The sequence below is a fragment of the Pituophis catenifer genome, unplaced genomic scaffold (genome assembly GCF_029215685.1).
Source record: "Pituophis catenifer annectens isolate HBS135680 unplaced genomic scaffold, rPitCat1.0.hap2 SCAF_3, whole genome shotgun sequence".
Taxonomy (NCBI): domain Eukaryota; kingdom Metazoa; phylum Chordata; class Lepidosauria; order Squamata; family Colubridae; genus Pituophis; species Pituophis catenifer.
In genome coordinates this window covers 28,512,308-28,533,318 of record NW_027256883.1, presented here as the reverse complement: position 1 = coordinate 28,533,318, position 21,011 = coordinate 28,512,308, and the positions used below count along the sequence as shown (strand labels likewise).

The 21,011-nt window shown below is 39.5% G+C and overlaps 1 protein-coding gene across 1 annotated transcript; it reads right to left on the bottom strand.

The window, feature by feature from the left end:
- Positions 1-7,226: 7,226 nt before the first annotated feature.
- GEM (GTP binding protein overexpressed in skeletal muscle) lies at positions 7,227-15,663 on the bottom strand. Its single transcript, XM_070942124.1, has 4 exons — positions 15,315-15,663; positions 11,168-11,244; positions 8,496-8,700; positions 7,227-7,540 (listed from the first exon to the last, which is right to left on the bottom strand). Exons 1-4 carry the CDS (start codon positions 15,655-15,657, stop codon positions 7,263-7,265), a joined length of 903 nt encoding a protein of 300 aa, XP_070798225.1. The 5' UTR covers positions 15,658-15,663; the 3' UTR covers positions 7,227-7,262.
- Positions 15,664-21,011: the final 5,348 nt, after the last annotated feature.

Below are 21,011 nucleotides of genomic sequence, written 5' to 3'. Positions count from 1 at the left end.
CCCCCTGATCAAGCAGGAGACCTAAACCATCGTGAAGGACCTCTATAGAAAAACCTCAGGAGCTTTCTTTCGGTTTATACTAAGTCAAAAATGGCTTGCAACATACTGTTTGGGGGTAAAATGCCCAACCTGAAATGACAGGATTTCTTGGTGAGAGAAATCATCTTTGTGTGGAAAGTGCCAAGTTCAACTCCTGGCCTCTCCAGTCAAAATAATCCAATAGGAGGTCATGGGAAGCAGCCTCTGCAAGAAACTTCAGAAAGTTGCTAGAAATGTGGTATTTTGGAATGTAATGGAATGCATCTCTGTGGACTTGTAAATACTTCATATACACCAAACTATATAAACTCAGCTATAGATATGTTTTACAAGGACATTCTGTAAGTAGGATAAAAATGAATCCTTGAGACATATTGGGAAGGAGGAAATCTCACGAATGAAGGCAAATATACTTGTCCCAAGATAATGTTGCAGGATCCAGTCTTGAGGATGGGCTCCAGCATGAGTCCGAAAGCTCGGAAGGCTAAACCTCTGGTCCCAGTGACTGACCGAGATTGGATCCTGCAGGAGAAAAACTTTTCAGTATGGTGAGTTTGTTAAGAAGCAACTATTGAAAATGTATGGTGGTTTATAGAACCATACACCTGGAGGGTCCCTCAGACATCATCTAGTGCTATTCGCTGTTCACTATGAGGGCAACAGTAATAGGTAGCCATACAGCTACCTTTCTTACTTTCTTCTACTCAGAAATATCCAACAAAGAAAGGTCCACCATCTTCCAAGGCAGTGTGTTCCACAAACAGTTGGCAGTGCTGTTACTCAGAACAGAATCATATTGAAATGCATCGCCCTTCAGCACACAAAATATTGCTGTATGCACCTCCTGGCATTCCTTACCACGGTCCACGCTAAGCTTGAGCTCTGGGAACCATAGTTCAGCAATAACTGGCAAATCACAGTATCTGCAGGTCCTTTGGAGGTCTTCCTTGTTTGCTACGAGAAAAAATATCCCTATAGTAGAGAAATTCTGCTAGAGATATTGTGGAGATTTGGCATAGAAAATGTTTTAAAAAGAGTTTTTAATGTGAAAAATCTCAGATGGGACACTGATGGGTTAAGGAATTGAGCCAGCCCATTCTTGGTCTTATATTTCTGGGGAACACACAGTCTCTTAATGTCAACCTACCACAATGTTATCAGGGACGTGGTGGCTCAGTGGCTAAGACACTGAGCTTGTCAATCAAAAGGTCAGCAGTTCAGCGGTTCGAATCCCTAGTGCCGCGTAACGGGGTGAGCTCCTGTAACTTGTCCCAGCTTCTGCCAACTTAGCAGTTCGAAAGCACGTAAAAAATGCAAGTAGAAAAATAGGGACCACCTTTGGTGGGAAGGTAACAGCATTCCATGCGCCTTTGGTGTTTAGTCACGCCGGCCACATGACCACGAAGACATCTTCGGACAGCGCTGGCTCTTCGGCTTTGAAACGGAGATGAGCACTGCCGCCCCCTAGAGCCGGGAACGACTAGCACATATGTGCAAGGGGAACCTTTACCTTTACCTTACCACAATGTTGGCCAACTTTTTCCAATCATGAACTTCTAAATAAATGTTGGATATTAGGAGGTTATGATGGATCACTAATAGACATCTAACAGAAGTGTTCCAGTATTTGACGGGTTGCCGCAAAGAAGAGGGGGGTCAGCTTATTTTCCAAAGCACCAGAAAGCAAGACAAGAAACAATGGATGGAAACTAATCAAGGAGAGAACCAACCTAGGACTAAAGAGAAATTTCCTGACAGTGAGAACAATTAATCAGTGGAATGGCTTCCCTCCAGAAATTGTGAATGCCCCATCACTGGAGGTTTTTAAGAAGAGACTGGACAATCATTTTTCTGAAATGGTATAGGGTTTCCTGTTTTGAGCAGGGATTGACCACCAAGGTTCCTTCCAACTCTGTTATTCTGTAATTCTGTGATCTATGGACTGAGAGAGAGTGACTGAGCCAAAGCCCCCCAGCTGGCTTTCATGGCTAAGGTGGGACTAGAACTCACAGTCTCCTGGTTTCTAACCTTGTGCCTTAACAGCTAGAGCAAACTGGCTTTTCATCGTGGATTTGAGTTTCTTGTGCATCTGTTTTAAGGTATGTAACAGTATTGCAGATATATTGCATGGTATAAATTGAGGACTATCTGTAATTATAATAAATAGAAGCTATTGTTTGATATAGCTGAGGTTAGGCAAGGAAAATGAAAATCTGTCTTTAAGGCAGTATTTCTCAACTTCTGCACTTTTAACATTTGGACTTCACCTCCACACGTGGCTGGGTGTGGAATTCTGGGCATTGAAGTCCTACAGCTTAAAGTTGTTGAGGTTGAAAAATATTGTTTTAAAGGAACTTTTCCCAAACCAGCATCATCCTTTGGAGCCTCCAAAATTCTTATCTTTAGTATTTTACTATGTACAGATTTCTAGGGAAACACTGCTGTGCTGCCATATTAATCTCTGTACATACTATAATCTTTGTCATAACTCACAAACATGCACTTCAAGAGGAATTGTTTCAGAGTGAACTGTTGTGTCACACACTCTAGATTAGAACCACACCCACCCACAGGATGATACCTTTGAACAAGTCATCATTCCTAGCCAGATCCAGGACAAAAGTCATCGTAACTCAGACCATAACCATGACTCAGATTCTGAAGAATCACTTGAAAGACATGGTCAGGTCAGGCCTTCCAAGTTCAGTTGGTCATTTCTAATTACCCACCTTGAGAAAATACCTTGAGTTGATAAGCTTCCCAGTAATTTGGCTCATATTTTGCTTGTCTGTAAAAATAAACCACAGCAATCTAACTCATGGATAAGGCTGCTAAATCATAAATTGTGGTTTATATATCCAAAGGTAAAAATAAATAACATTAAAACAACCAAGTCATATTACTTCTCAATCTAATATGTGATTAGATACATGTACATATAGCACCACCTCACACTTCTTATGGTAGATTTGTTCAACATTATGGCTGTTCAGGTGTCCTAACTCCATTATATTTGAAAAATAATGGCCTATTTTCTAATGTGGCTTATTTCAATAGAAGTATACCACCAGAAACAGGCTCTCCAGATATTGAAATCACTGTCAGATGGTTGACATACCCCAAAAAATTTTTTTAGGGAATTTAGAATACTCTGGAAAAGGGAATTGTCTTCTTGAAGATAATTCTTGAGATTATTCAAATTAGAGTTCTTAATAACTGCTTGTGATGGCAATCTCTCCAGCTCAAAAATATAACATAAATGGGTGTTGTGAAGTCCAGTTTGTTTGGTAGGGTTGGAGATATTATGTCCCAATTACTATACCTCCCATCTTTTCTTCATAATCTCTTCATTTCGAAATAGCTTCTTTGAAAGGAAAAAATAGCCTTCAAGCTATTTATGCATAGCATGATATTTGATTTTCATCTGAAAGCCTTTCTAAGTGGAAAAGATGTTAAATAGAATGAGGTATATATTATACCGATATTAAAATACAGTTTCCCATTACTTTTAGGATGCCAAATGGTATGTGTTTTAATATTCCAGGGCAAGTCAACAATCAACCCTTACTAAAGTAAATACTAGAGAAAGAAAGCAAACAAAAGAAGCATTTTTATTTGGTAATTTCCTGTTAATTACAATCCAAATCCATATTGCATCCAACCCTAATTAATTGAAACGGTATGAATCATCTTATCTAGCTGCATATTTACACTTTACACATAACTTTTTCAGCCAACCATTCTCATTTTGGTTTGGACTTTTCAGTAAAATCATCATTTTTGCTCTTTTTTACAAAATTTAATTTTGTTAATTAATTTTGACAATGAGAACAATTAATCAGTGGAACGACTTGCCTCCAGGAGTTGTGGGTGCTCCAACACTGGAGATTTTTAAGAAGAGACTGGACAACCATTTGTCTGAAATGGTACAGAGTTTTCTTTCTGAGCAGGGGGTTGAATTAGAAGACCTTCAAGATCCCTTCCAACTCTGTTATTCTGTTTGCTATTTGTTTATATTTCACTTATTCTACAAGACAAAGGCCAACAGACTAAGGCTCAATGAGCTCATGCTGCCTTGGAAAGTTTTTAGTTCCTGCATTTAGATAGTAAATCTGTTGGTCTAAATGCAGATATGTAGAGCCAGAAGAGCAAAAGGATAGCTTCCCTCCTAATGGCAAATGCTTTCATCTGTAGCTGATCTTCTCTATCAAGGAGAGGTGAAAAGATCATCAGGTTATCTGATCTACAGCCTGAAGCTGGTGAGGAAAAAATGGCAAGTGAATGTGTTTATCCAAATCCATGTTTTCTGATTTTCTGTCTAAGAGATGAATTCAAGCTAGGAATTTTTAGGAAGCTGAGAGAAGAGATTGAGTTTTCTTCCTAATATTGAATTAATGTTAATAATATACTTTATTTTTATTTATTGCTAAATTATATTTAATAATAAGTATGTTTATTTATTAAATTTATATGGCTGCCCAACTCACACAACAGTGACTCCAGACAATTTACAATATTAAAAACCCAGCAACATAAAAACTGATGAAACCCCACCCCAATCCACCCAATGGCAACAATATCATTATCAAATCAACATCTTGATCAGCTCCATCTCTATTCGTGGTCCCCAGACCCACCTACACAACCATATCTTCAGTCTTTCAGAAAAGCAACAAGCTGGGAGCCAATTATACCACAGAAATGATGTTCCATAGAGAAGGGGCATCACCGAGAAGGTCCTTTTTATGGTCCCAGCAGATGTACATCCCTAATAGATGGGACCTGCAACATATCCTGCCTTCCTGTTCTTGTGGGCTGAGTAGATGTAATAGGGAAGAGGCAGTCATAGTAGATAACAGATGTAAATGTGATAATTAAATAACTCACCGCATAAAATGAGCACAGTATGTTATGCTTGTCAGCTGGAAAGTCAACAGACTCAACAGGATGAGCTCCCATTGTTATTAGTTGCGAAGTCATGTCCGACCCATCGCAACCCCATGGACAACATTCCTCCAGGCCTTCCTGTCCTCTACCATCCTTTGGAGTCCATTTAAGTTCATGCCTACTGCTTCAGTGACTCCATCCAGCCACTTCGTTCTCTGCCGTCCCCCTTTTCTTTTGCCCTCAATTGTTCCCAGCATTAGGTTCTTCTCCAGTGACTCCTTCCTTCTCATTACATGGCCAAAGTATTTGAGTTTCATCTTCAGGATCTGGCCTTCGAGCTCCCGTTACTTGCTTTTAATGACTGAAAACTTTTGTTTAAATTTATTTATTTAACTTATAAATTGTGAACTGAGAGTTCACAATTTAAGAAACAAATTACAAATATGAAGGGTTAAGTGCACTGACCATCTTTAAGAACTAGTGAATATACAAGCTACCTTTGGTAGATGTGTATGTTGATATTGTATTACATAAAAGTAAAAAAACAGATATTTTCCTGTGTGAAGTAAACTTTCATCACACCGTTAAAGAAGGAACATTTGAGATTTCATTTCAAAAGCAATGGAATATTTTATTGATTTTTAAGGTATGTAAATAAATGTTGCTTAATCCAAAAGATAATAGAAAACAGTAACAAAAACCAACATTTTCTAAAGAAATCATTTAATAAATATATTTCAATACTACATTTTCCACAGTCCTTCTATCTCTCCTTTCTTCGAGCTCACCTATTGAAAATACAATTAATAATTGAACGATAATAAATATAAAAGTAATGTCATAAACAGTTGTTTTGAGCACAAACTGTCTTTTTGGTTTTTACTAAAAAGCAATCCACCTTCTCAAAAATTTACATCTCACCCTTGAGTTTCATTCTCAGGATCTACCATTCCTACCATAACATTGCTGTAGGGTGATACAAGCAAAAGTTGATTTGCAGTAATTTACAGCAAAAACTGAACTGAATTCAGACAGGAATTCCCCTTCATGAGTGAGCTAATGTCCTCTCCTTTCCTGAGTGTGTCTGGCTTTAACATGCTGTTTTTAGGAATTCTGAATGGCTCTAGAGAGAAATAAGAAAATATTTATTCTATAACTATGCAATTAAAATTCCCAACATTCTTTATTATCGGTATTCAGACTAATTCTCCATATTGGATCACAACAACATAAGCATCTCTTGATAATTAACCCTACCATATTAAGGAGTGCCAGTTTGGTGTAGTGATTAAGGCACCAGCTAGAAATTGAGAATCTGTGAATTCTTGTCCCGCCTTAGGCACATAGCCAGCTGGGTGATCTTGGCCAATGACTCTCTCTCAGCCCTTGGAAGGAGGCAATGGCATACCACTTCCAAAATCCTGCCAAGAAAAATGCAGGGACTTTTTCTGACAGTCCCCAGGAGTCAATGCTGACTCAAAGGCACATGTGTGCATACCACTTAAGGTATTTTCTCCCTGCCTCTTCAGTGGACAAGGTCCCCATTAATTGAATGGTGCTATGCCGTAGCAATTGCTGGTTTGCAATGAATGTGCTTTTATTTCAGAGGTAGCCATGCTTTGATGGTTTCAGTTGGCAGTGAGGAGGCAAGGAGGTGGAATAATACAAAAGCCAGAAAGAATTGAATTCGATATCAGATCTGCTGCAATGCCTACTTTATATTTTAGAATCTCAGGCTGTAAAGCAACATGCAATTAGGAAGATGGCCAGAATATAAATGGACATAGGGCCAGTAGGGCAAAAAGTGAATGGATTTAGAATCGGGACAGTGTTGACTTCATGACAATAACCATCAATGGGTGGCTGGCTTTAGCATTTCTAGTGATCTGAGCATCTGATTATCTGCTGATGCTGCTGATATCTATCTAACCACTGCAACAGATGATATTGTAAGAATAAGACTTAGCAGTGCACACTTAAGAAAAGCAACTGGTTGGTTAGGAAGAAGGCAACTATAGGAGTTCCCCTTTCCATAGGAAACAGGTTGTGTTTTTTCAGGCTCATCTCACTATATTGTTTGGAATGTTCTTTCAGAGAGCATAAAAAATGCTGTACCCAATCCAGTACGCTCATATAAACCAAACATATAGATGACATTCCTTCTTCCATGCATGAGGCCATGCTTACTGTATTGCAGGCATGCACCATCACAGTAATCACAATTGTGATTCCAGATCAGCTGTGTTGACCAATCTAATATAGATTGATTTTTCTCAGTCCGGGAGATTATGTGGCATATTTGTGATAGATAAAAGTCTGGATGTCTCCCCAAGTTCCTAAAGGACAGAGAGATCATGGCAAGATTTGGACTTCAGTTTGAAAGCCATATTCTTGTTTTTTCGGGCTACAATCTTCCCCCAGAATCTCCTCGCCTTCTTAGGGATGGTCTCTTTTCTCTTTTGATATGCCAGCCTCTTCTCGTTCTTTTCTCTGCTGTCCCTTCTCAGACGAACTTGACGGACGATGCCTTCAAACAGCTCCCTGACATTATGCTGTACAGCTGCTGAGGTCTCAATGAACTTACAATCAAACACTACAGCACAGGCTCGGCCCTCTGGAAAATATTTGAAGACAAAATATTACTAGAAAGCAGCGTTCTTCAAACTTAGAAATGTTTAAGATATGTGGACTTCAATTCCCAGAATCCCCTAGAAAGCAAAACACTGACTTAAAAGATAAAATGTCTCCCTGAAGGAAGTTTCTTTCAGTAGTGCCATTTCACTACAGGTAGTCCTTGACTTACAACATGAGGTGGTATTCAGCAGGTTCTGACCAGTTCTGGAGAACCAGTAGTAGAAATTTTGAGTAGTTCGGAGAACCGTTAAATACTATCTCTGACTGGCCCGCCCCTATCTATTCTCTGCCTCCAAGTCACAGCTGATTGAGAAGAAATGGAGATTTTTCAGTAACCTTCCCCTGCCACACCCACCAAGCCATGCCATGCCCACCAAGACACGACACGCCCACCAAACCATGCCCACAAAACCGGTAGTAAAAAAATTTGGAATCCCAACACTGCGACCACAATTAAGCCCAAAATTTCTGTTGCTGAGACAGTTGTTAAGTGAGTTTTGCCCCATTTTATGATCTTGCTTACCACAGTTGCTAAGTGAATCACTGCAGTTGTTAAGCTAGTAACCCAGTAGTAAACATTGACTTTGCTTGTCAGAAGGTTGAAAAAGATGCTCACGAGCCTGGGCTATAAATAGGAACCAGTTGCCAAGTATCTGAATTTTGATCCCGTGACCATGCAGATGCTGCAATAGTCATAAGTGTGAAAATCAGTCATAAGTTACTTTTTCAGTGCCGTTGTAACTTCAAATGGTCACTAAACAAACTGTTGCAAGTCGAGGACTACGTGTACTGTCAATGAATTCTCTTTTGGAATTCAAAGCACTTCTACCATCCCTACTCATCATTATTATGCAAACAAGTCATAATGGAGACAGGTCTACAATTACAGCATCTAAAGAGTTGAAACAAAAATATTTGAAGAGAAACATCCTTACCTGAAACAGAAACTTCACGGCGCCTTACTAGGTCGCTTTTGTTGCCCACTAAAATAATAGGAAGGTCTTCCATCGGCCGTGCCCTGCGGAGCCGAATCCTTAGCTCAGATGCTCTTTCAAAGCTTGCCCGGTCCGTGATGGAATAGACAATCACATATGCATCTCCAACTTTCATGCACTGATCTTGGAGCCATCCATTTTCATTCTACTCAAATAAAAAGAGATCTAGAGTCAGAAGTTTAGGCTTCACACCTGGAAGCCCATCAGCTACAGGAGAAAAACTAAATATTGCTGGTTACTATAATCATAAAGCTTTCGTTATTTTAAATGCATTGTCCATATTTGTGAACAAGCATTGTATTGCAAGATCCCTTGCATATACAATTTTGCTTTTGATTTGCAAAATCTCTTTTTCACCAAATTCAGACAGGTAAAATGCATTCAATACCTCAGTGGTAACTGGGGTTCTATCTTACGGTTAGAATTTTGAAAGCATCTGATGGGCATACACACAAAATGGCTACTGTGGGAGACTCACCTATTACTAAAATTGCTGACATGATTCCCAAAGTATTTCTGTGTGTTCACTAGCAATATTCCTTGTTGTTCTAGCAATGCATGTCTACAAAACAATCAGTTAATTGGATACAGGTATAGATATGTATAATAGGTGGTGTAAATGTCCTTCCTTGCCCTCATAATCAAATCATCCTTATAAACCTCTGAAAATGTTCTGCTTATGGATGGAATTCCACTCATTTAGAAAGGAATCTCTTTCTCTTTACAGTTCATACCATATCACTTTCCATTCCTTGAGCAGAATTCTGATACACTGTTTAGCGTGTGGGAATGGACTGTGAAAGAAAGGACCTTGATTCTACCTTAATAAATATGCCCAGATCTTAATTCAAGTCAATCAAGTATTTGTTTATAGGGACTTAAATTGCAACCCATAGCCCAATTAAATGGAGTCCTTAGAATGCAACTAGCCAAGACCAGTTCAGAAAAACTGTTAGACATATGGTCCTACCAATGTCACTCCTTGCTTTCCAACATGAATGGGGTAGTAATTTAAAGAATTACAAAACATACCACTGCAGATATTGACTATTTTCCCAATGCAGAGTCTAAGGAAGTGATAAGTGTAGTGAATAGGAAGCCACCAGGAAACCTTAGGGTTCAGGCTGGCCAAAGAGTCCCAGAAGAAGTATAGAATGAGTGGAAATTTGCCTGGCTCTTATTCATAGCTATGGCATACCTCCCACATAGCTATGGTCATGGTGATTTATTAGCTTAGTAATAAATACAGTTTATAAGCTTTAACTTTAGCCAGAATTATTAGTTGTGTCTTGTCCACTAGATGTAACATTTATTTAACACCTGCAATTAAGAGCTAGAAAGGCCTCTGACCTCAAACGTCTCCTATATAGACTAACTAACAGGTTGTGGCTTTGACACTCAGCTAAGATACATTGTAAGCAAACCCATTACTGGAATCAAAGAAAGCAACATGATATTTAGCTTAAGCAATGGTTCTAGACCAGGGGTGAAATCCAGCAGGTCCTGACAGGTTCTGGAGAACTGGTAGCGGAAATTTTAAGCCATTTGGAGAACTAGCAGCGGAAATTTTGAGTAGTTCAGAGAACCGGCAAATGCCATCTCTGGCTGACCCCAGAGTGGGATGGGAATGGAGATTTTGCAATATCCTTCCCCCTGGAGTGGGGTAGGAATGGAGATTTTACAGTATCCTTCCCCTGCCACGCCCACCATGTCACTCCCACCAAGCCACACCCACTGGTAGTAAAAAAATTTGAAACCCACCACTGATATACACCCACCCACACATACATCCCAATACATCAAATATCAAACAGTAGTACTTAAAAGTAAATTAAAAACTTGTTTATAGTCTGCTGGAAAGCAGGGAAGGGACTAGCCATTTCCAAACTGGAAGAAAATCCATAGCCCTAGTTCTGTGTGGAAAAAATAGCAGCCTGACCTTAGTTAGAACTGAGAGCTGGTTATTTAAAACTGGTCGCAAAGTTCTTAACTGGTCACTTTGTGCCATCACAACCTTCAGGAACAACAAAATAAGTACTTTCAGGCTTTTGGCCAACACACACACACATATACAGAGTATCCAATCTAAAAGCTGTGTATTTAATTCTTTAATGCAGTCTCTCCCTGCGCACAAAGTAAAAAATTCATTCAAGAAGTAACTGGTGGCCACACAGAGGATCCCTGAAGCTAACTCTGCTTACTGCCCAATTTGGGGACTTTTTTTAAAAAAAAAGAATGTATTTATGTAACTACCCTGTTTCCCAAAAAATAAGACATCCCCTGATAATAAGCCCAATCGGGCTTTTGAGAGCATGTGCTAAAATAAGCCTTCCCCCGAAAATAAGCCCTTCCCAAAAATATTTAAACGCAGAGCTGGAAATCAGGTAAGATGGCAAGAGGAGCCCCATCTTCCTCCACACGCCCCAAAATAATAAGACCTCCCCGAAAATAAGGCCAAGCGCTTATTTTGGGTTCAAAAAAATATAAGACAGGGTCTTATTTTCGGGGAAACACGGTATGTATTTCACTCGGCAAAATTAAAGAATGAGACTATAGACATGAACATGCGGCAATAAATACTTTTGCCTCACAAAATGATTTTTGCACACTACCTTGTTTTCCCAGACGTCCAAAAGCATTATGTTTGCACTTTCGCCATCCACCTGCAAAGTTCTTTCGTAGGTGTCTTCTAGAATGGAGAGCACAAAAAATATGTGACATTCTTTTAGTTTTCGTGGTCACTAGATAACTAAGAGTTTAATGTTAGGCAAAGTAAAGTTTAGAAAGGTAAAGATTCCCTCTTTGGCACAAATTAAATAAATCATCCATACACTGTTGATTGTGGATGCATACCAAAAAAGAAGAAACAATATTAAACTACTTCAGGTGGGAATAATTAGGTAAATTTTTAAGTTTAACAAAACTCTTCATCAATTGCATCTCTCCATTTTAACCAACAAAATGTGCTCTGCGTAACAAATCAAGAATAAAACACTTTTTCTGCATTGGGAGCGATGCTTAACACTTGAGTAGCCAACAAGGAGATACACACAAGTATCTGGAGATGGGGATACAATAAATCAACTTTAAATGTCATATTATTCACATTTAATTAAAATTAAATGCAGTGTCTAGAACCCCCAACCAAGTATGCAATAATGTTTTCTTCAATTCCATTAAAATAACCAACCATGATTAAAGAAACATTTGGAGGAAGCCTCTGACTGTCAATTTTTTGTATCTTGGACTCAAGAGGTGGGTTTCAGCAGGTTCTGATCAGTTCTGGAGAACCAGTGGCAGAAATTTTGAGTAGTTTGGAGAACCCATAGTAAAAATTCTGACTGGCCCCGCCCCCATTTATTCTCTGCCTCCCAAGTCCCAGCTGATCGGGAGGAAATGGGGATTTTGCAGTAACCTTCTCCTGGATTGGGGAGGGAATGGAGATTTTACAGTATCCTTCCCCTGCCACGCCCACCAAGTGACGCCCACCAAGCTACACCCACAGAACTGGTAGTAAAAAAAATTGAAACCCACCACTGCTTGGACTTCATACTAACTGAGGTCTGATACAAGGTAAGGCATGATTTTCAATTGATTCTTTCACAGTGAGAAAAATTATCTCAGGATTTTTGGGGGGTTGCATTTGAAATAAATCATCTCTAGATACCAACTCAGAAAATATAGATTCACTGCTGTATCTATCAACAGGGCAGCTGAATCTATTTTGACTGTATTTCATGCCTGTTTTTCTGCTCCAGACCATCACACCAGACAAATGTTAGGGATGGGAGAGGGGAAATTGTTACATCTGACATTCTTATATCTGACTCTGGCAAAGATCTGAACATTTCCATGAGTTCCAGAATTGTATAATTTCCATGGTAGAAAAAAAAAAAGACGAAGCCTACAAGAAAAATGACCGCACTGACTTTTTGCTGGAGTTCTCTTTCTCCTAAGTAGGACAAGTAGAGTAGAAAGAAGATCCAAAAGGAAAAAAAATAATAAAGCAAACATAACCTTTTGACCCCCGTGGGAGCTGCAGGCAGTCCTGGAGACTCCAGTTAGGCTTAGTAATGGAAAATATTTGTTTTCACTCAATTTATGGGTGAGCAGGCATTACAGCTGCAAGCTTTATTCTGGAGCAAAAGTACATAGATTCAAGGGGGTGGCTTTTTTAAGAAAAAGTTTGGCTGTTCCTACATAGAGTACCAACAAATTAGCAATTCTCTTTATATTTTTAATTATATTTTTATGCTTCTTAAAGGAAATTACAAGGGAGTTAAAATTCCTGATAGAGCAAAAGATTGCATGCATTTGGCTGTGATCTACTTTGTAGCAACTTCCCCAAACTGTAAAATCCTCCAGATGTGTTAGGACTACCATTCCCAGAATCCCAACATCTATATGTTCTAAAACAAATGCTCAGAAGGTTCCAGTTCCATATTGCAGTGAAGATGGTGCAAAAAAGATCCCCAAATCTTGGTTTCCTCTCTGTCTTCTTGAATTTCTCCCTCCCAACTCCAAGTGTAATCAATTTTTAAATCAGATTCTGAAGAGCTATTTTTTAATCATATATACCCTACCTGTAGTTCCATTAGTTGCAATATAAGTTACTCATGGGATAAATAAAGTGCTTATGCTACTGAATTATTTAGGCTATTATTACTTCAGTGCCAATCTGTAAAATTTAAAATAATGCCCACCCATCACAAAAAGAAGATAGGACTTTAACTATTATATTTTTAACAAATCCATTTTAAAAGTAAATTATTGGAAGAGGGATGTACAGTGTATGATACGCTGTACATCCTTTTTTTTAATGAAAGGAGAATTGGAAATGTAATATAAATATTGACTTATTGAAATAATCGAACGATGCTTTACAAACTGCAGACCAATTAATTGGGGCTATCTTTTATTTAATCAAAAGGCAAATCAATACAGCCTCCTCCAACCTGGTGCCTTCAGGAATGATGAAGTACAATACTCATCGTGCTCAACCAAAGAATGGCTGATTAGGATTATTAGGGTTGTAGTCCAACACAGCTGGAGGACAGCAGGTTAAGGAAAACTGAAATGAGTGAATAACTTCAGCAAGCCTAATTTATTTTTTAAAATCTTACAGTATACTCTAATGCAGGGCTGTTTGAAAGTGGGTCTTACACATTATTTAAGTCAGCGTGTTCTCATTTCCATTGTTCCCACCTTACAATTCTCTGTTTATTACATTTGACTTTGAAGGACATTTCTAGCTAGACATATATAAAGTTATACTACAATAGTGCATTCCTTCACATGTCTATTCAGAAATATGCCCATTGAGGTTGATTGTGGCATAGTCCCAGATCAGTGGTGAGTTTCAAAACTTTTTACTACCGGTTCTGTGGGTGTGGCTTGGTGGGCGTGGCTTGGTGGGCATGGCAGGGGAAGGATACTGTAAAATCTCCATTCCCACCCCACTCCAGGGGAAGGTTACTGCAAAATCCCCATTTCCTCCTGATCAGCTGGGACTTGGGAGGCAGAGAATAGATGGGGGCGGGGCCAGTCAGAATTTTTACTACCTGTTCTCCGAACTCAAAATTTCTGCCACCGGTTCTCCAGAACTGATGAGAACCTGCTGAAACCCACCTCTGTCCCAGATACATTCAAATGCAATTTCAGAATTCATCTCTGAATTCAATGCTTGCAATGCTTTTTTTAACATAAACTCTAATTTTGCTTGTTTCTAATATCTTGTCTAAATATTGGGACAGTTCGCTTAATAGAAATATTTAAAAAATATTTTAACACCAAGTTTGTTTTCTGAGCTGATCTCATTTCTTTATTCCAAATGAGATTAATAATAATGTATAGAAATCTTACTTTTCCCATATGAATATATTTCTTAAACCTATCAACTGCTTCTATACCATTATTCTAATTTGCATATCACCTTTTTCTATCATGTGTACCCTTTGAAAACTCATTAATGATGTGTCTTGCTTGAATTGAAAATATGATGAAGTAGCTGGAATTCTGCACATGTTGAATGTTTATGAAAATTGTCCAGAAGCACTAACTCCTTTATAGCAAGTATCAGCAGCTTTTATAATCATCACCCTTAGAGCCCGTGATCTTAATGGAAGATTATGTACCCAAAACTGAAACATAAGCATTTTAGTGGATTTATCCGAAAAAACCCAACAGTTTTTATTTCTCTTTGTTTCTCATTTATCACACTTCAAGTTCAGCTTTTCTCAGATTTGCACATTTGTCCAATTTGGTTTGTTGAGCTTGAGAATTTTCTTTTAAAGTTTGTGCTAACATTGGGATTTATTGGGGGTACATTTCTTAAAGCCTGGATCTTTTGCTCACCCTGTGATCTAATGTATACAGTTTCTACAAACAAGTTTTCCTTATGTCGTGCATTTTTGTACATTGCACTTACAAATATATACATTATTCAACTAATTTTTTTTAAAGGCATACTACATTAGGATGAGAGCTCAGTTTGTGTATTCATTAAAATAAGGAAAGCAAAATTAAATGAAGTTGGCATTCCACGGCAAACTCAAAATAGCTCCTTCCAACCCCCAGCTGACTCTGCCATCTTCCTTAATAGAAAACCACATTCTGAAATCACTTTGGAGGCCACAGCATTACGACTTCAAGATCAGGCACTCTGAATTTATGTGTTTTATTTTTGCTTGTTCCCAAAGGCCTCTCACCCAAAAAGTTTTAACTAAATCTAGGGGGGGCGCAAGGAACAAAAACACCTACCTCCCAGAAGTTCACAATCGCTGTCCAGGCTGTCATGCACACCTGCAAAGACACTCGCAATGGTAGTTTTGCCAACTCCTTGTTCCCCTATGAGAACTACTCGGTAGCAGATGTTTCCTGACTCGGTGGAGATGACAGAATCAGAGGACCCCGATGACCAGCTTTTGCGGCAATATTCTTCATTGTTGAGCGTGTACCTTTTCTGATGGTTTGCCTCTTGGGTCTCTTTCTGCACTACCAGATGCTTCCCATCTGGTGGAACACTCCAACGTTGTTGCTGAGGCTGCAAGGCACCACAACTACTGGCACTGTTGCGACGCATGGTGACGTTGTTCAGGGTCATGGCTCTTTCCCTTCAAGACTAGAAAACAGCAATGGTGAAATGGTGAGCACCACAAGTACCAGTAGATTGCATACATTGTCTGTCTGACAAGGGGAAAGCCCACAAGTGAAACCCGTGGTTAGCATGCCTGAAGGGTCTACAACAACTTGCCATGGCCAACTTGCCGCAGCCAAATTGCAATGGCCAACTCGCTGTGGCACAACTTACCATGGCTAACTCACCACAGGATAAGAGTTACGCTAATATTGAAGAAATAGTGGAATAGAATCATTAAAGAAAGGATGCCAAAGGATTCCAATTAAATTGAACTGTTGAATTGTCCTGCAGCGAGTTGTCCCGTGGTGAGTTGGCTGTGGTGAGTAGGCTGCAGTGAGTTGTCCCATTCCCTGCCTGAATGTAGCTTCAAAGAGCTAAAATAGGAGAAAGATGCTCATAGCAGTGGAAATTCCTCCTTAAGAGGCAGTTGGGAATTGTAACAACTGCTCACCAATAAAAATACCTCAAACTTGAATTCAAAACCTGATTTGTTTCCTCCACCTGATCATGTGATCTGTGGATGGCTGTTGCTCTCAATAAGAGTGCAAACCAAGTGGCAGTACGGTGCCATCTAAAAAAGCCATCCAAAGCAACCAAGGAACATGGTTTTTATTGCATAGAAGAGCACAATAAAAATCCACTCATCCTGGAGGAAGAGGCCAAGAAGGTCACCTTTGACAATCCTGCTTCGTTTCCACTCTCTGTACTCCTGAAAAGCAGCCCTGCAGCCACAAGTGGGCCACCAGGGGCTACAGAAGAAAGAAGGGATGGCAAACATCTAACAGTCTTTAAGAAACAGTAAAAGCATACCCAAGTTCCTTCCTTTTGCCCTTGAAGGATCAGTTAACAACACAAATCTTGCAATGTGGAGGAGGAAATAGTTCAAAAGTGTGCCCATGCTATGTCTGTGGTGTAAGAATTCCCTTCTACTGTAAAAGGCTGTAATTCATCTCAAGAGCAGTAAGCCAGGACTATCCTCCCTTGCCTACGGATAGTTTATAACTTTGCAGGATGGATTGTTCAGCACTGGTAAGAAACAATGCTGCGAGGCAATTCTTGAGAGCCAGAAACATTTGCAGCTACCATTTTTAGGAAAGTTGTCTTGATGCTCACCAGCTCTGGTCATGACAGCTATTTAGACATTTGGCTTATTCAGGCTAAAGCTTGGTTCTTGGTTCTTTCTCAGCTGAAACAATGCCTTTAGAAGCTAACAGGCAGAATAGAAAAGAAGGCTAATGGTCCTTTTCCAAAGTGAACCTAAGAGCAGCATTTACAGAATGACTCTCTTTCAAAGTGAGCACTTGGTCCATCATTCAGTCCCATGAACGGGAATCCCACCGCTTTGGAAGCTAAGGCATGCAAGCAAAAGCAGCAAATGATGTTCTACCTGACATTTAAGATGCAAACGCTTCTCTATCATTTGCAACTCCCTGCAAAAGCCCCAAACTTGAGATGCCCAGGGATGTAAAGGAATGCCATACAGAAAAACACATGCAAAACGAAGCTATCCATTTTCTGTTCTGCTCACAGGAACTTTCTCAAGCAAGAATAATATCAAACTCCTGCATATTGAATACACTTCTCGCTCATTCTAGTCAAAAACATCACTTCTTAGAAACAGACAGAATCAAATTCTTTTCTATAGCTAGTCTTTTTCTCACTGTGTGCAACCAACTGGACAGTTAATAATCTGAGTTCAGTGAAGAAATACAAGCTAGTTCTGATGCAACTTTATCTATTTCAAATAACTCTTTTTTTTCCCTTTTTGCTCTCTATATACAAGTCGGCTTTGGTGCTTAAAAGAAGGTTTATTAATTTGTTCTTGGTAAAGAAACACTACCTTGCTGGATGGTTGGTTGGTTTGCAGCCAGGCGATGATCTTGATCAGAGTCCCTTAGTTCTCAAAGTATGAAACACCAGCAAATCTCCCACAGAAAATCCTTCATCTGTTCAAGGACTGCCTCCCTTAATTCTTTCTCAACAAACCTGGTTTATATTAAGCCCATCTGATCAGAGACAGGGCTTTTCCGTGACGTCGTTGGTCTGTCCACCCAAGAGCCAGCCTCCATCTGGACGGAAGCAGGCATACAGAAAAGAGGGAAGGAGGGAGAGAGGAGGAGAGAAGTTAACTGATGCTAACAAAGTGATTGGTGTGTGGTTAAGTTTCTTTCTTCTGCTCTTCTTTAAATCTTCATTATGCTTGTTAAGAGCCAGTTCTGCAAGAGAAAAGCACACATGCCCACAATTCCTTTCTTGGGGGGTGGAGTGCCACTGAAATGAACCATCTGTTTGAATCCTTTTGGATTTATTAATGCAAGCAATGTTGCACGAATCTTAATTGCCTGGAAGTTGTGCTGTAGGGGAAATCACTCTCTTTCAAACATGGACAAGCTATTTACCCACAAATACCCCCAGGCTCCATTTGTTTAACTTTATTTTTAAAAAAATATATTGGGAAAGTGATACACTGCATTTCGGTCTCTGACATCTTATTTATTTGCAGAAAAATCTTTTGACCACAATATTCCCATTGAGATATTGATAAATTAAGGATACTTGCCTTTGGGTATCTGGATGCATCCTAATCTCAAAATATTTACCGTACTTACTACAAATTGCATTAAGTCTTTATTATGGTCATATGCACACAGAATAAGGAAGGTGGGGTACAGTCATTAGAAAAACATAAAGGATATAAAAGAGTAGAAATAAAACTCTGAAAAAATTATGGAAGTTTAAACACTATACAAGTACTCCTTATTTAGTGACTGCCTCGCTCAGAGACCATTCATAGTTAGGATGGTGATGAAAAACTAACTTTGCAACCCAATCTTCACATTTCCAGTCTCTGCATATATGTAAAGCAAACGAGAGCTGAAGTAGTATTGTAAGCAAAGTCACAGTTTTTACTTAGCGACTGCTTCATTTAACAACCGAGTTGCCAGTCCCAATTGAGGTCACTAAACAAGGACTTCCTGTAAATGATATATTAATTTAAAAACTAAACTTATAGATAGAAAACAAGAATCTAAAATAAGGGGTAAGGGCGTTAATTGATGTGGGGAGCATATAAAGTTAGTATCAGTGGTGAAATCCAATTTTTTTTACTACCGGTTCTGTGGGCGTGGTTTGGTGGGCATGGTGTGGCTTGGAGGGCATGGCTTGGTGGGCGTGGCAGGGGAAGGATACTGCAAAATCTCAATTCCCATCACACTCCAGGGGAAGGATACTGCAAAATCCCCACTCCCTGCCCACTCCTGGGGGAAGGATACTGCAAAATCTCCATTCCCACCCCACACTGGGGTCAGCCAGAGGTGGTATTTGCCAGTTCTCCAAACTGCTCAAAATTCTACCGGTTGTCCAGAACTTGTCAGGACCTGCTGGATTTCACCCCTGGTTAGTATGTGGAAGATATATATAAAGCTAGAAAGCACTCTAATACCAAAATTTTGGTAAAAAATTTGATAAAAATATAGGTGCTCATTAAATCTGTTTTATAGAAGAGGTTATCATCCAATGAATTTACCACTACAAAAGTTATATACTGTATTTATTGTAAATCTGTTTAACCTGAGGGTAGAACAAGAAGCAATGGGTGGAAACTAATCAAGGAGAGAAGCAACTTAGAACGAAGGAGAAATTTCCTGACAGTTAGAACAATTAATCAGTGGAACAACTTGCCTGCAGAAGTTGTGAATGCTCCAACACTGGAAATTTTTTAGGAGATGTTGGATAACCATTTCTCTGAAGTGGTGTAGGGTTTCCTGCCTGGACAGGGGTTGGACTAGAAGACTTCCAAGGTCCCTTCCAACTCTGTTGTTCTATTTCTATAACCTCATCTTACATCTATATATGCAATGTTACCCAGATTGTTGGGGACAATATGTCAATAAGGCTTACACTGTAAACCAACCAGACAGTGCTGTAAAGCACTGTGGGGCAGTATATAAGTCTAAATGCTCTTGCTATTTGTAAAGAAATAAGCAAATAAGCTTGGTTGTTTTTTTTTTAAGACAGAGGTTATGCTATGCTAAGAAATCGTATTGCTCAAAGGATGCTCGGTTCTTTGACTAACTTTGTAGCTGGCTGTATTTCCGGCTGTGCTCAACTTCCCAGAGATCTCCTGGCTGGCTGGCAGCTGGATTGTCTTGTTCTGCACTTTCTGTTAATCTGGGTCTTCTTTAATGATGTCCACTTCCAATGTTGAAGAGGACAACGGGCCAACCTTTGCATCAGAAGAGGCAAGATATTTACAAGCACTTGGGTCGCTAAGCGATTAAAGAATACATTGGAGGAGAAGATGGGAATTGTACTAAACATTTCCAGAACATTACACAGCAGTTTACAGATTGGGGTTTGGGAAACGTCAACCTGCACATTAAGTTAAAAACAGTGGTGAAATGTAAAATTTGTCACTACCGGTTCTGTGGGCATGGCTTGGTGGGGGGGGGGGGGTAATATGACTAAGTGGGCATGGCCAACTTTTTTTTTTTTTTTTTACTTTTAAAACCATTTGTTTGGCTGAAGAGGTTGTTAAAAAAATGCTTTTAAAGCCTCTGACGATCCCAGCTGACTTGCCTGATCGGCAGAGGCTTTCTTTTTTTTAAAAAAAAAAGCCTCTGATGATCCCAGCTGAACCGCGCGATCATCAGAGGCTTTTTTTTTTTTTTACTTTTAAAAGCATTTTTTCGCCCAAAGAGGTTGTAGAAAAAATGCTTTTAAAAATAAAAAAAAAGCCTCTGATGATTGCGCGGCTCAGCTGGGCAATGGGGGGGGGCAGGGATTTTTGCTACCGGTTCTCTGAACCACCTGCCTCCATCGCTACCGGATCCGGCGACCCAGTCCAAACTGGGAGCATTTCACCCCTGGTTAAAAAGCACAACTTGCACTTGAGTCTTTTGATTATAAAAGAACCAGAGTGATGGCCAGGTCCAATCTGACACTCAAGCATGAGGAATGGGATTGCACAGGGTAACCACCCCTGTGCAATCATAACCAAACCTGTTATTACCTGATATGTAGATTTGTTTTGTATACAGGTAGTCCTCGATTTACAACCACAATTGAGTCACAAATTTCTGCTGCTAAGTGAGACATTTAAGTGAATTTTGCCCCATTTTACGACCTTTCTTGCCACAATTGTTAAGTGAATCACTGCAGTTTTTAAATTAGTAACATGGTTGTTGAACGAATCTGGCTTTCCCATTGACTTTGCTTGTCAGAAGGTTACAAAAGATAAGGACTGGATTGCAGGATGCTGCAATTGTCATAAATGTGAGCCAGTTGCCAAGCATCTGAATTTTGATCACATGTCCATG